Here is a 15,580-nt window from a genome sequence, read left to right on the forward strand (position 1 = left end):
TGCTGTGCAGCCCCGTCGCTCTGATTGCCCAACCAGCGAATTTCTCTCTTGGAGTGATGGAAAATATTGGTATGATACAAAATTTGTATCAAAAGAAATCAACGAACTAAAATATTGAGGAAAAAAATAGGCAATGACCGTTCATTTTCCCTTCATCTGAGTAGAAGAGATGTGTCGTAACGCTTTTGCGCCTTCGATTTTGGCCAACGGCTTGATTCAAAAGGCCCAGCCCGCGAGTCGCGCGACAGCGCTGTAAAGCGAGCTTCACCTAAAGCACGGGTGCGTTAGGTGAAGCAGACTTGCAGACTTTATGCCGGCGGTGCCTCTGTCAGTGTACAGTGACGAAATGTCGTTTCGGGAAATAGAAGCTGCTGTTATTAGGCAGAACTGGAAGCGCATTAGGAAAGCATCGACAAATTTTTCCAGCCTACTAGAGCTTAGTAAAGTTTATTTTGAAGTGAAATTCGTTTTTCTTTTTCTTTTTTTGGAGGGTGGGTGGGGGAAATGCTCGATTATTCGGACTTTTGCGCGATCCCCGCCAAGTCCGAAAAATCGGGCGGCGACTGTAGGTCCTTTTAGCAGTGCCATAACCGAGGCCTTATTTACACGTCAGTTTTGTGCATTTTTCCTGTGCTGCCTAAGCCGGAGCCACCCACTATTCGCACTGTACTTGAAAGATATACGGGAGTTATGTATGCGGACCTTAAGGTCATGATGGCTTGCAATTTCAGGACACTACCATTGATGCCAAAGCCCAGGCAAAGGGGGAAAGGTCGGAAAGACTGCTGATGCGGCTCCAGGCTAGATTCCCGAACATTCCGCAGTAAGAACATTGTCGTTTGTTTTGCATTGACTATTGTGAGTATCATCCATGTAAAAGTAAAGACTCTGCAAACCAGAGACAGTGGAAAAAGTACAAGTGCTCGATACATGTACACTTTGGCTGCTGGACAGGTCCATTGAATCAATTTCGCGCATCTTGCCGAGGTGCATTCATTTTGTAGCACTAAGTGCAGTAGTGTGCAGCCTTCTGCTCGTTTTCAGAGGCATCTGCTGTTGTGTTGTGGAGCGAGTCAAATTTTTGGAAATGCCTTCTTGCAGCAAATTTTGTGGAGAGCTGCTACAGGCAGTGGTGGAAATGCTGTGCCATCGCGGGGTGTTGCGCCATCCTGTGCCATGGGGTTGCGCCAAGCACGGAGTAGGCGATTAACTCGCAGTCCGTGGAGATCCCGCGCGTCATACGAAAACGAAACCCGAAGTGAACGAGGTGCAAAACAAAACAAATTTAAACATGAGAGGAAGCTGTCACAGTGACACACTAGCTTGTTAATCGGTCGAAGCCGATGCCAGCAAAATTGCTCCATGCGGGTCGGGCTTTAGGCTATATGCGTCTTGCTGTCATCTCTAACAAGAATTAATGGAGTTTCAAACGGCTTTGCAGCGCTATTGTCGTCGTCGTTAGCACTTTTAACATATAGGGTTGCACAGCGCCGGAGTTGGTGAAACTATGTCGCAATATTGTCGCATCTAACTGCCCGATTATCGCTGTCATCGCACGCGACTACAGTAAAACCCGCGGATAGCGATATCGCGTATAACGATATCCCTCGTAAGACTATTGTTCATGATTTTACCGTCAAAATATACATTGTTTCTATGGGGAAACGACCCGCGTATAGCGATGGAGACCGCGGTTCCGAGTACTCGTATAACGATGTTGGGCGCTGTCCCATGCGTGTAATAAGATAAGATACAGTAGAATCTCGATGATACGAATCTCACAGGGTAGCGGAAAAAATTCATATAATGCGAAATTCACATCAAAAGAATTAAACCAAAATAAAAATTGAGGCAAGAAAATAGACGGCGACTGTTCATTTTCCAGTACTGTCAGTGAAAGAGGTACGTGGTAAAGCTTTTTTTGTCTCCGTATTTGGCCAGTGCTGCTCAAATTCGCGAGATGATTTCGAAAGGCCTATCACATGTTTTCCACCCGTGAGTTGCGTGACAGTGTTCTAAAGAGAGCTTCTCCTAAGGCACACAGGGGTTAAGTGAAGCCGACTTGTGGAGTAGTGACGTGTAGTGTTGCCAGAAGTTGTCCTGCTATGTTCCCTGGTTCCCTCCATGAGTTCTGATCGCTGCTTTCCCAAGCCAGTGCGATGTCACACAGCTTCGCGTTTTTTTTAGCATCTGTTTCTGTTTCTTTTGCTACACGCGGGGTGACGTGTGACTTTTCGGGGACGCGCTATTTACGTCATCCCTCGTTTAACGATGTACCCCATATAACGATGGATTTCGCGATTACCATCAATATCGTTATACGCGGGTTTCACTGTATGTTCCTGTTATATAGCGTCGATTACCACATATCGAAACCGAAATAACACATTTGAGAAGCGGGTTTTGGCTGTACATGTAATGGCACTGTGAGCAGCGGTGTTCAGCTCAACGCCAACAACATTTCAATATGTAACCGGAATTTCACCGAACTGTAGACCAAACACAAATGTTCAGAGTTCGTTGGCAAACCACTAAAGCTGTGCTGACGATTCATGCGTACCGCGGTTTCGCGTTTGGGCGAACTTTAAAATGGCGGCTGCACGCAACCGTATATTGGTTTCGGGTACATAAAGGTCTGGTAACGGCGGCGTATATGTAGATGAGTGTACCTCAAAAGCGCCGCACGTAGCTTTACAGCTGTCATGTTTGTGGCTGGGAACTTGCCGACTACTGATGATCAGTCAGCCATCGGCGGTCGGTCGGCAAACAACTTCATCAGCAAAGAATGATTGAAACAAGCATGGGCCAATGTCACTAACAGAGTATGTTGGTCAACGGACGCTGGCCCCACAGCGCACCCTGACACTTTGTTGACGTGTCATTAAAGCCTTGGCATGCATTGTCTGGCCAACATTGAGTGGCCATCGCGAAGGGATTTACCGAAAACAACGCACATCCGCTCTTTTTTTTGTTTTATTTATAGATTAAATAGATCAGATAAGATTTAAACCGTGTCTATTTCTCAGTCCCAAGTGGAAAGTGCTGACTGCCGACTATCGGCCAGTAGTCGGTTTTTGGTCGGCATGCGACAGTCACTACACCTTGGACCAAAGTCTGTATGATGTCGTTCACAGTTGCTGGCAAACGACATTGTGTGGCAATTCGTGGACGGGCTACTGAGAGTTTTGCATAATATAGGCTGGCCAATGTCGGCCCTGCACTGCAAACAAACCCGAAAACAATGCAGCTGCTACTCTAAAAAAAAAAAAGACGCTTTGACGGTTGGCAAAAAGTCTGATGACAGTTGGCCAACGACTCTTTCGGCAAGCCAACATTGGCGTAATATTGCATAGTGATAGGCAAAGGAGGTTTTGCAAGCCAGGGGGCAGATCTATACCAAGAACGAGCTTGTTGGCCAAGCAGTTGCCAGACACGGATAGGTTGGCCAGCCAAAAACTCTTGCCAAGCTTTGTGCAATGTCGGTATGTTTCCTGGGGGGAAGGAAACGTGGAATGGTGGAGCACTGTATAAATTCAACTTTCAATTGTCTCGAACCTAAAGCTGTAAGAAACAGAGACGTTATCTTCATTGTGGGCTAATACGACTAGCAATTCCTCATTTCAGTGTTTGTGTGCGCGTCGAATTAAACTTGGACACATCACCCTTCATTTTGACTCTCACACTAACAGGACTCCCGAATTTGTGAGAGCTCGCGAGACAACCTATATATAGTATCTGTTCTTCCTCAGGAAAGAAATGCTTACGCTTGTCCCATCCTAGAGTTGGCAATACGAGAAATGCAGTTGCTTTTCTTTGTGAGCTGTTTGATTCTAGTGGTCTGGGACATATTGCGAGCTTTTATGATTCTCCCTCTCTCTATTGCTTTGCACTCTGAAACGCTGAGCCCATTTTGGGAAATTTGTGCTTTAAAAGGCGTAGTCACTGTCTCTGGTGGGAAATACAAGCAACAAATAAAAAATGATAAATCGTTACCCTACACTGCGAAACAATTGAGTGTGAGTAACGTTCATCAAACGTCGGGTCTACTGCCCTAGGACTCTGGGGCCCATGGTCGGCCCATTGATAAAAAGAGACTGGTGGCCAGTGTGAAGCCAAGGAGACCCCGAGCTGCAACCAATCTGTTTTATCTTGGCACTACCTTGGCCCTATGTCGTTTAGGTCAGCCATTTACGTTGGACCAACCCCCAGCATATTAAGTCGGGCCGCGCTAGGCCAATGTCAATCCCTAAACTTGGCCCGTTCGCTTTTACGTAGGTCGGGCCGACAACTTTTAGTCTGACACTGTTCATTGTACCGACTTTGTGCCGACATTGTTTTTCCCTTTGTGGCAACGTACAATTCTAGCATGCCCGCAACAGCATTGCAATGATATTCGACAAAGGCCAAAGATTCTAACTTTTACGAATATGCTGAAACTTCGAATACGGAGTTTCCAAGTACGAATCGAATATCGCAAATATTCGATTCATATTCGAAATTTCGAATATTCGCACACCTCTACTTTCGATGTAAGCAGTGATAAATGCATCATGAATAAGGCCCTTCGTTTTCCGCGATTCCGTGATTCCACGAAATTTCGCGGAATTCGGAATTAATCGCGGAATCCTTCATTTGGCACAGAGTTTCACAGAATCCTTTATTTTTAAGGGTGTGTGGATATTAGAGTTCTCAAATTCGAATCGAATATCAATCACTCGAAGTATCCGATCTGCAAATCGAAATACCCAATATTCGGGTTTCCGGATAATTTGACTATTCGCCGAATACGAACGACACCCCCCGAAAGTGGGCTTCCCCTGACGCTTCCCTGCATGAGGTGAAGCCTGCTTTGCGAAATTGTTTATGCTGCGGGGCAAAACAGAATAACATTAGACCAAGTTTATTGTGTATACTTCACCTGAGGAAGGGGCGACGTCCCTCCCGTATGCGGTTTAGCGGTAGCAGTGGGGGATTTTGATGTGATATCTGGGAGGTTGCCTTCAAGAAGTTAAGACTTTTAAATAATGGCTACAGCCCAAGAACAAAAAGGGGTGCACTAAAAATATAACTTCCCCAGGGCATGTATTGTAAACTCCTTCCTATAAAGTTCCAATGAACTCTGTAGATGCTGAAACATCTTTCAGCAGGTATAAAATGATTTCGGGCGGCAGACCGCATCAGATGAGAACACAAATACCATGTATGTAATGCTGAGCCACAACAGTGCTTTGAATCTGTAATTTTATAACATATTTTTTGTTCGCACATTATCCAAGAAAATAAAGTGTCTCCCATTTCATGCAGCTGTTGCTCGCCGCGGAAAATCGCGGAATTTACAAGTCTGTGCTGCGGAATTTTGAATTTGCCGCAGCAGAAAACAGAGGGCCTTAATCATGAATATGGGAGATAATTCTGCAATGCAAGAAACCTTCAACTTCACCTATTTTTCGAGATATCAAAGTTTAGGCTAACTAGGCTCTACTGTACCTGTAACAAACGTGTAACGTAACAAATACACGAATACTGCTGTCCATACGGGCATGCTTGCGGTCTCAATACAGTAGCCAACCCAGTGTCCCAAAAATGTACCCAAAATCCAATGATCACTAACTTAAACCTTATTTCACCTCAACTACACTAAAGAACTCTGTATACAAGGTGTGTATTTTTATCCTTTGCAGAATTTTTATTAAAAAGATACGAGAACAGCACAGATGTCGCTTTCGCAATTAAGTTATACACTCAGGCAGACATGATTTCATAGAGAGTATGGAACTGCAAGATGACTAATTACCTAAACATTAAGTAATTCTCTAATTAGGGGATTTTGGGCAAAATCGAGATTGCAGAATGAGCGACTATCCTCGTTGAAAGCTGTTCCATGACTAACAGATCCTGAAAAGAGGCATGTGCGATAGCCTATCCATCCCCGAATTTCGATATGCAAATGAACCAAGATCGCGGCAACCGGGAACACGGCGCTCATTTCAAGTAAGAGGGTCACACGATTTGGAGCGATAGAGATGATTAGAGTAGGTGCTTACCTGCTGGCTAGATAAACTGCTTTCCAGCCCAGATAAACCTCTATAGGCATAGATGATGCTCTCTTGAAACACTCTTTCGATTTCTGCTCATGTGCACACTAAAATTCAGCAATGGATAAACACATTTGCGCAAGCATTGCACGTTCGTCTTGCCGACAAAGCGTCGAAAGCTGGGGAGCAGTGGCAGCATGCCCAAACAGACTTGACAACCGTCCCGTACCCCAAAAGTGCTGCAGCGGGCTCTTGCCATCGCTGTGGCGTCATATAGTTGTACAGTTCAGCAGTCTCACCTAGGATTCCAGTTAAGAATTCAATCTAAGCGCGCAATCCAAAATGACACTCTCGAAGTTGCCACCGCCTAGCTGCCTAACTCTAAGTGTGAAACTCAAAAATACAGTCGAAACTCGCGGGGATCACATTTCTTTTGTTGCATCGAACATCTCATTTTACTGAGTCGAAGGTCACGAACGCGTGCGCTGTACATAAGCACCTATAAGTCGTGCTACGATCCGGAAATTTTCTTTTGTGAAAAACGACAGTGACGACTGTCATAGCCGTAAACTGTCGTGTGGGTACTCCGTCTCAGTTTCGTCGCAAAGGCCGTACGGCTGACCATCTGGCAAGAAGTTAGTGACCGTATGCACCTAAGGCCGTAACCATTAAGGAGTAAGCGTACAGTGCTAGACAAAAGTTTACGGAACATGCTAACGTGCATTCATTCCTCAGAGTGCCATGCTAGCAGGCAGTAGGATGGTACCTGTCTGTAAGTCCGTATGGTACCATTCGCTGCTAGCATTGCCACTCTGTGGAAGGAACGCGTTACAGCGTGCTCTACTTTTGATCACCACTGTACCTGTCTAATAGGGGCATAAGCAGTGGTGGCCAGTAGTTAAACTACCTGATTGTAGTTAGAAAGTAGTTATCAACTACTTGCAGAAATGTAGTGTGCAAGTACTGGTTAGGTTAGTGGAGGCGCCAAGTACTTCCGATTTTTCCGCAAGCTTTACTTTTGCTTGTGTACTTTTTTTTTTTTTTTTTGTGCTTCCGACTTTTACCTTGAGTTACTTGTGTTCGATGAGAACAGAAGTGCAGAGCAATCGTGCCGTGCATGTGTACTGTATCTTCATTTTTATCACTCCTTGTGGTTCATATTTAGGTATCCAAGAACACTATATAGAATGGGATTGGTGTTGATGGACGAAGTTAAGTAGTTGAGATGTAGTTAAAATTCATTGCAGTAGTTAAAAAAGTAGTTTCAACTACATCCCCTGAAAAGTAGTTGAACTACTCCATTGTAAAGTAGTTATAGTTAAACTACTGTAGAAGTAGTTAGTGACCATCACTGGGTATAAGTGCCCTATGCACTGCACCTTTCTTGTGTCAGGAGAGAGAAATCTCAACTGGAGCAAGTTAGTCTGATTGATGAGCTACATAATGAGATACCACAGCATGAAGGAAATGACAGACAGAGAAGGCTGCATCAGTGCTTTTGTGTCTGCCTCACTGACAGGTCATTTCGTTTTTGCTGCGACGCATCAATATGCGGAAACCTTAAGTGGGATTAATTATAGCACTGATCACCATGGAGAGTGTAAGCAGACCCGTTAAATTTAGAGCCTGAAGTTTTAGGGTTTTACCCGATTCTTCCCCGAATTCGCACCCCGAATCGAAGGTTGCCTCTTTAGGGTGAAACCCGATTTTTACCCGGCAAATTCCCCTCACTGGGATGCCTGTAGGAATGCATTAATTTACTTGTTTGGCAGAAAAATTCAGTTACATCACCATTTGTACCAAACCATTACAGTTAGTTGAGTAACTGAGACCGATTTCACCCCGAATTTAACGTACTGGAAGTTTTTTCACCCGAATTCGCGTGAATTTAGTGCACACGTTTATTTACCCGATTTTTACCCCCCGAATTTAGAAAAAAATATTTCCCGAAAACTTCAGGCTCTAGTTATATTTCACGTAATGCTCGCACCGATTTCATTGTTTGATACACACTCACGCTGTGCTTGTTCTTCTGTTACTATAGAGATGCCATCTTGAACTACTTGAAAGAAGTCAGAACGATGAAAAATGGACTGTCGGGGATGACCATAACGGAAATCATTGACCGTGTCACAGAAATCATCGAAAAAGACCAGCCTAGGGCTCCACGTACCATGTCTAGATTGAACAGAGTAAGTATAACTAGAGCCTGAAGTTTTAGGGTTTTACACGATTCTTCCCCGAATTTGCACCCCGAATTGAAGGTTGCCTCTTTAGGGCGAGACCCGATTTTTACCCGGCAAATTGCCGTCACTGGGATGTCTGTAGGAATGCACTAACTTACTTGTTTGGCAGAAAAATGCAGTTACATCACCATTTGTACCAAACCGCTACAGTTAGTTTGAATAACAATTTCTCCCCGAATTTAATGTACTAGAAGTTTTTTCACCCGAATTCGCATGAATTTAGTGCACATGTTTATTTACCCGATTTTTACCCCCCGAATGAAGGAAAAAATATTTCCCGAAAACGTCAGGCTCTAAGTATAACTCAGCTATGTTTGTGCTTTTATTTGTTTATTTCTTTCTTTATTTTTTTTTTCCATGCAAGTGTTGCAGATTTTGAGGATTGTACTCGGGATTGTCCCTCTATTCATCCATTCTGTCTCTCTTTAATGCTCTTGGGGATGCGAAAATAGGATTTACTGGGTTTAACCCTAGAATACAAGACCCTGCTCACACACACACCAACTTGAGTGGGGCTTTCTTGCGGGAGTACCTACTCTCGGTTATTTGCGAGCGATTTACCGAACGACGTCAAACGATGCAGGAGGCCGTGCGTGGTACCCTGAGACCCATGCGACCTCATACCGAGCCTGCGGCAGCCAGCGATGCACCGGGACCGTCCCGTCGCATGTGGGCCACAGCGGGAAAGAATGACACGCTTCGAAACTGGGACGGCAAGAATAGTCAGTGCAGCATTTGCCTGGAGGAGCTTGATGGCACCCACAAGCAGGTGACCAACTCCTGTGGTCACACATTTCACGAGCATGTAAGTACAGTCCAAAGAATGATACAACACATCCACATAATTGTTTGTATGGTTGCACTCACTTTTCAGGTTATGTGTAGGGCCTGACTTTTTAGGGTTAAACCCGTATCCGCCTGATATTTACCCCCCGAACGAAATCTGTAAAATTCGGGTTTAACCCGAATCTACCCGAAAACATCCGGGTCGCGTGGCACACTCATAAGCGTGCATTAAAATAAAGTTTGATAACATTGCTAAACATTAGTTCCATGTTAAGACACATTTTTATTAAACAAAAAAAATCACCCGAATACACCCGAATTCCTGACGACAGAATATGCCGTAACGGGATTTAACCCGAATACACCCGAATTTTCAAATGAAAAATATCACCCGATATTTACCCCCCGAATTTGGCCAAAAATAAAACCCGAAAAAGTCAGGCCCTAGTTATGTGTTATTTGAACATTGGAGGACACAAATCTGACTTTGCTGTAGAGAAAAATTGGGTCCTAATAGGTGGAAATTAGTGTTTTAAAAAAAATTGCTTCTGAACACGAGGTGCTAACTTGCTGTGCCGAAGGTGTGGTGCCGAGCATTCTCCAGTGCCAGTATTGCTGGCTGAATTTGACCAGCAAGTTCATTTTCGAGTGTTTGGGAATTCTGGGGGAAATATGTATCCGTTTAGAATTCATGCAAATCAGGGTGGAAACTTTTTTCATTCGCACTAGATTCAAGAGAAATCCAGCTTCATTTCTCAGGAACGTGGACTACTGTAACTTTTGATAAACTAATCTGATGGTTACGCTGAAAGAACTGACTCTCGTGTTGAACTGCACGTGTCTCACAAAAATTTTGAGTAACTCTCACGAAAATCAAGGGCAAACTGTAGTGTACATGCCCACAACACGGGCCACACACTTAGGCCCAGTATTTCAAGGTTTGCTGGCCCAAAGCCCACTGCCAGACTGCTGCAAAGTGTTCATGCAGTGTGGAAGACACATTATGTATAGGGCCTGACTTTTTAGGGTTAAACCCGTATCCGCCCGATATTTACCCCCCGAACGAAATCTGTAAAATTCGGGTTTAACCCGAATCTACCCGGAAACATCCGGGTCGCGTGGCACACTCATAAGCGTGCGTTAAAATAAATCCATGACGAAAACCCGAGACTGGGAAAAAGACGAAAAACAGACGACACAACACAAAGTTTGAGATTGAGACATTGAGATTTTGTGTTGTGTCGTCTGTTTTTCGTCTTTTTCCCAGTCTCGGGTTTTCGTCATGGATCTTAGCCACCAGCTCGCTTGCTTTTTAACCATTTTATCTGTTAAAATAAAGTTTGATAACATTGCTAAACATTAGTTCCATGTTAAGACAAATTTTTATTAAACAAAAAAAAAAATCACCCGAATACACCCGAATTCCTGACGACAGAATATGCCGTAACGGGATTTAACCCGAATGCACCCGAATTTTCGAATGAAAAATATCACCCGATATTTACCCCCCGAATTTGGCCAAAGATAAAACCCGAAAAAGTCAGGCCCTAACTGTAGTGTACATGCCCACAACACGGGACACACACTTAGGCCCAGTATTTCAAGGTTCTCCGGCCCAAAGCCCACTACCAGACTGCTGCAAAGTGTTCATGCAGTGTGGAAGACACATTATATTTATGTATTGTACAAGCACTGTGTATATTTACTGTGTTGTGAATAATTTCAGTGCATACAAGGCTGGTACAAGAACGACCACACCTGTCCCAACTGCCGAGCTCACAGCCTGCCAGAAACAGATTTCCCTTCACTGGGGAAGTGATAAGGGCTGTGATTTTTTTTTTTTTTTTTTATAAACTGCTTTCCAACTTCCAGTTCTGATGGTTTTTAATTGCCCATACAAATTGTAATGTGCCCCCAACATTATTTTTTCTCCTCATCTGCTTTTCCTTGATTACCTTTCTGCATATGCTCAGAATAAATATTTTTATAGTGAGAGATGTCTTCTTCTCTCAAGCAGGACAGCACATGCAGGCTTGCACATGTGCCCAGAGTGATGGCTAAATTTGTATTTGGAGGATATCGTGGGCTTCACCCTGAATTATGGTTTTTCAAATATGGGGGCCCTGTCAGTGAGGTGCAGAGGGTTCTCGTCAGGATGGTGCATTAATTGGTCAGGTGCAGCTCATCCTGCTTTTACAACTCTGTGGCGTTACCGCGCGCAATAAGTTGGCTTTCCAAGAAGCCGTCACCGCAGCGGAAGATTGTGACCGCATTCCTCTCCCACAGTACCAGCCCTTCAGAACGAGACTTTCAGTGTGTCTCGTTCCCTGCAGCGAAATCAGCTCCGAAATCATCTCCCCTCCCTTTTGCTGGGGGCTGAGGCTCTTTTACCATTTGGACGAGTTTTTAACTGCTTTCATGACATTGGTATTTTAAATGCATCGTAGTTTGTGATTTGCTTTTTATGTCCTTCGGTACTCTAACTGTGCCGTTTTATCTTAAATGAATCTCTATATACAGTCAACCCTCGTTTTATGAACAGGAGCACGAGGAACCAAACTTTTTACATGCATTTTCCCCTCGTTTTATGAACCTCGCTATCCGAATAATGAATGGAATTTCTGGGAACCAACTAGGAGTTGCCCAGCGTTTTTGACCTCAATTTATGAACGGGTGGTCCCGAGGTCAACAGAAATGTTCAAAGGGATTATTCCGTGGTCTTATGAATGATGCCGGAACGGACGAATCTTTTTCCAGGTATTGCACCCAGGGGTTTTTAACCCCTCGAAATCCGAACAACAGACGGGTTTTCCGGGGACGCATTAGGGACGACCAAGTGTATAGCAGAAGGCCTGGTCGAAAGCAAAATTACACAATATATTGCATTATAAACACAATCTCAACTCGCAAATACTGTTTCGTCACCCGATAGTACTGACTTAAAGGAATTTTCGATTTATAAATCCCTCGATTTATGAACGATTTTTCTGGGAACCGAGGGTGTTCATAAATCGAGGGTTGACTGTACTTCTAACTAGTACTTTCCTTACCATTGTCTCGACGCATTATGGCATTCGTCGCTTATGCGCCAGGAAAAACCTGAATCGTCGTCATCTAAATCGGCTGGACTCTCGCCCCTCAGTATGTCAGGATTGCTTAGTCCAAATCCAGCACATTGTCGCTCTGCCCGCTCCTGTCCTTGATAACTGTCCTGTCCTTGTTGAGGACTGCTAAAAGATATAAACAATGAGATTTGGCCGAGGCAGACCACAATTAGGGACGACACAAACAAGTAAGCCTCATGCGCCCAGAAATCAACGAATTCAACAACTCGGGGGGGGGGGGGGGGGGGGGGAAGAGGCGCCGACGCCAGGAATCCAACCTGGATCACAGAATCAGAAGACCCATGCAGGTTCAATTCCTGGTGTCAGCGCCTCTTTTCTCTGAGTTGTTGTATTCGTTGATTTCTGGGCACATGAGGCTTACTTGTTTGCGTCGGCCCTAATTGTGGTCTGCCTCGGCCAAGTCTTATTGTTTACGTCGTTTACAAATCGCCCTGGCCGTGTGTGAATGAGAGAGTGAGTGAGAAAGATGTAAGAGAGAAGGGGAATAGCGTATTTGGTTGTCCGTCCCCCCCCCCCGCACTTGAGGCACTCAATGGCTCAAGGGAAACGGCGTGCTGGTGTGGTGTAGTGGTAGCATATCTGACTGGAAATCAGAAGACCCAGGTTCCATTCCTGGCGTCAGCGCCTCTTTTCCCTGAGTTGTTGCATTATTTGCTAAAAGATATTCTCAATGTTTTGAACACTGTAGCACTTCGGTCCTCACCGCGAGGAAACTGTTTATTTCACCGCATCACCACCGGCAATGGGGTGAAGCATTGCCTCTGGCAAAGAAACTCCCCAAACATCATCATTAAAACAAAGTTGTTGCTGTAAGGCAGAGAGCATGGCATGAAGAGAAAAAGGGGGTTGGCCAGTAACACCTAACGCGAGTCTGATACAGTGTGACATATTCTAAAACGTTCCATTGAAATGGAGTAACTGTTTGCAGCCCTCTGTTCCCAATGAGACCACAGGACAGAGCAGTGCTGGATTTCCACATCATTGCATTCACGTTGAATCAGGAGTATACAATGGGCTGAAGTTGGTGAAGCTGTTATGTGTGTTTTCTGTCGTTTCTTTCTTCTTTTTTTTGTGTGTGTGTGTTTGTTTTTGTTCGTTCGTTCGTTCTCCCTCGATGTGGTGGGAGCAGGAGGAACTTGAGAACTAAGCTGAGGTAACTAGGGAACAGATAGAGTGCTCATGAAACAAAAAAAATCAGTGGCACACATGACATGGCTAAGGTCCCGGGTTCTCCGGTATTCCGCGAAATTTCACGGAATCTGGAATCGGTCTCGGAATTCCTTCGTTTGGTACGGAATTTTGCGGAATTCCGTAGAAATCCGATTAGGTCAAAGGACGCGACAGGCGCGATGTCGACAGTTACTACGACGTCGATCCAGGGAAGTATTGCACGCTCATGCGAAGTAACGTCAGATAAGAGCGCGTGCTGCGCATGTTCCCAACTGCTCCATGTTACACGGACCTTTCGACGTAATTTCTCACGTATTTTGCACCATCCGATAATCTGCGCATCGCATATTTTTTTAGTTTCGCACTAAAAATGACACAAAAAGCAAAAAAAAATCCGTATTATGCGCACCCCCGTTTTCGTGCACGGATATCTGGAAAGCGCGTCTCAGCGACCGTGGCTTTTACCTATCGCAACGCCGACAGTACTATACCGAAGTCATATTGCGGTGATTTTGTTTGATATGCGCGCACTTTCGAGTGACGGTCCGCTGACGCGATGGACGATACTGTCACTCGAACCACCAGGGTGTCTACCAACCTGGAAAACAGGGAATTGTCAGGGAATTTTGATGTGTCTGGAAAAGTCAGTGGATTGTCAGGGAATTTGGCCAAAAAGCAGCTGAAGTCAGGGAAAATTGCGGACAAGTGCCGTGATGACTCGCGTCGCGATCGACCGGTGGTTGAGCGGCGTGCCGCGAGTAGCAGTTCGCCGGTACGACAAGCTCTGAGGCAGAAAAGTAGGGTAGCCTCACTAGTACTTAATAACTGGTCTGTTTTATGACGGGGGGGATATACGTCTATTTCGGAAAAGTCATGTTTATGAGGGATCTGGTGTCAAAACATAGGAGCAGGCACCAAGTTCCCTTTAGTTTTCGTCAGGGAATTCGCTTGAAATAGTCGGTGAAAACCTGGAAAAGTCAGGGAATTTGAAGGCTGCAATTTGGTAGACACCCTGAACCACGAAACGCGGAAAGAAACAATGGACCCAGCTTTTCTTTCCGCACAGCACCTTACAGCACAACATGACATACAGTATGCGAACATAGCGTGCTTTCGGTTCCCAAGTGCGGACTAGTGGAGTCTTCCTGCAGCGTCTCGACGTATTTCACCGCCATAGGAGCGGTAGTGGGCCGCCGTTTTGCATCTTGACCGTCGGCGGTATTTGGGTGCTTTTTTTGCGCTCGCGCAATGCAGTTGTCGCGTCTAAATTGGATCTCGTTGGAGTTTGTTCTTTCTGGAAAGGCTGCCCTGATAGCTGTGCTCCACACAACACAGGCGGGAAAACTTAACGATGAAAGAGTATCTGTCCCTTCTATGTCGTTCCAGCCTCAGAAAATCAGTTTATCTCTTGGGAAAACTTAGTTTTCCACAGCCGGAAGGGGAGCTTGTCCCTTGTCCACGTCTCCCACAGCCGAGGGAAGAACAAAGTCCTCACACAAGGCGGGAAGAGGGACGATGGAACGGAGTAAGCAACAGCCAAGACAGTTTCCAGAAGGCGAACTGCCTACAGTGGACCAGGCTGCCGCTTAAATAGGCCCAGAGCATGGACCCGAGCGCTGGTACCACTGTGGCTGAAAATTTAATTTAACACAAATACATACAAAACAACGAGGGGCGAGGGTGTCGCCCTCGCAGATGTGCTACAGTTACACGAAGCCATTAACGAAGGGAAGAAAGAGGAGCGCAAGAAAACAGAACAAAGAGAGCGTGAAGGATTACATTATAACATATATGCTTACTGTTGATAAATTAGTTAATACTATACGAATATTTAGGCTCTAGAAGACGAAAACTGTTGAAAAAGACCAAACAAGCATATATAAACGTACAAAATATCGCGACACAGTGATAACGTCAGGCCGTACCGAGAGCCCATATGACTTGCATACTAAAATTTTAAAATTTTGCGTCGTTTGAATATCGTAATGAACGTTCCTGCGCTAGTTGTACTTTTCTAGGGAGAAGAAGTGCGTAAATTATGCAAGTAAATACGGTAATTGAGGTTTTGAATGGAATTAGGGGGTTTGCTCCAAATTTAGCGTCTATTTCGATCAGGTATTTGCCAATTCCTATTTTTGCAGATGCTGAAATATATTTTAGAAGGTATAAACTGATTGTAGCTGACAATCACTGACATGACATTCGCTGTCGGAGATCA

The 15,580-nt window shown here is 44.8% G+C and overlaps 1 protein-coding gene and 1 non-coding gene across 2 annotated transcripts in view; both read left to right on the forward strand.

Annotated features, from left to right (window-relative positions):
- The window catches only part of LOC135385077 (uncharacterized), an 83,987-nt gene extending 72,927 nt beyond the window's left edge, over positions 1–11,060 (forward strand). Inside the window, exons 38-41 of the mRNA XM_064614253.1 lie at positions 732–823; positions 8,080–8,227; positions 8,865–9,086; positions 10,794–11,060. Of these exons, the coding sequence (XP_064470323.1) occupies positions 732–823; positions 8,080–8,227; positions 8,865–9,086; positions 10,794–10,886 (555 nt within the window). The 3' untranslated portion in view covers positions 10,887–11,060. The remainder of the gene's footprint in view (positions 1–731; positions 824–8,079; positions 8,228–8,864; positions 9,087–10,793) is intronic.
- Positions 11,061–12,745: 1,685 nt separating this feature from the next.
- On the forward strand, positions 12,746–12,816 carry Trnas-gga (transfer RNA serine (anticodon GGA)). The gene has a single exon. It is a non-coding gene; the product is annotated as a tRNA-Ser (tRNA).
- The last annotated feature ends 2,764 nt before the right edge of the window (positions 12,817–15,580 follow it).

This window comes from Ornithodoros turicata, chromosome 2, assembly GCF_037126465.1.
Source record: "Ornithodoros turicata isolate Travis chromosome 2, ASM3712646v1, whole genome shotgun sequence".
NCBI lineage: Eukaryota > Metazoa > Arthropoda > Arachnida > Ixodida > Argasidae > Ornithodoros > Ornithodoros turicata.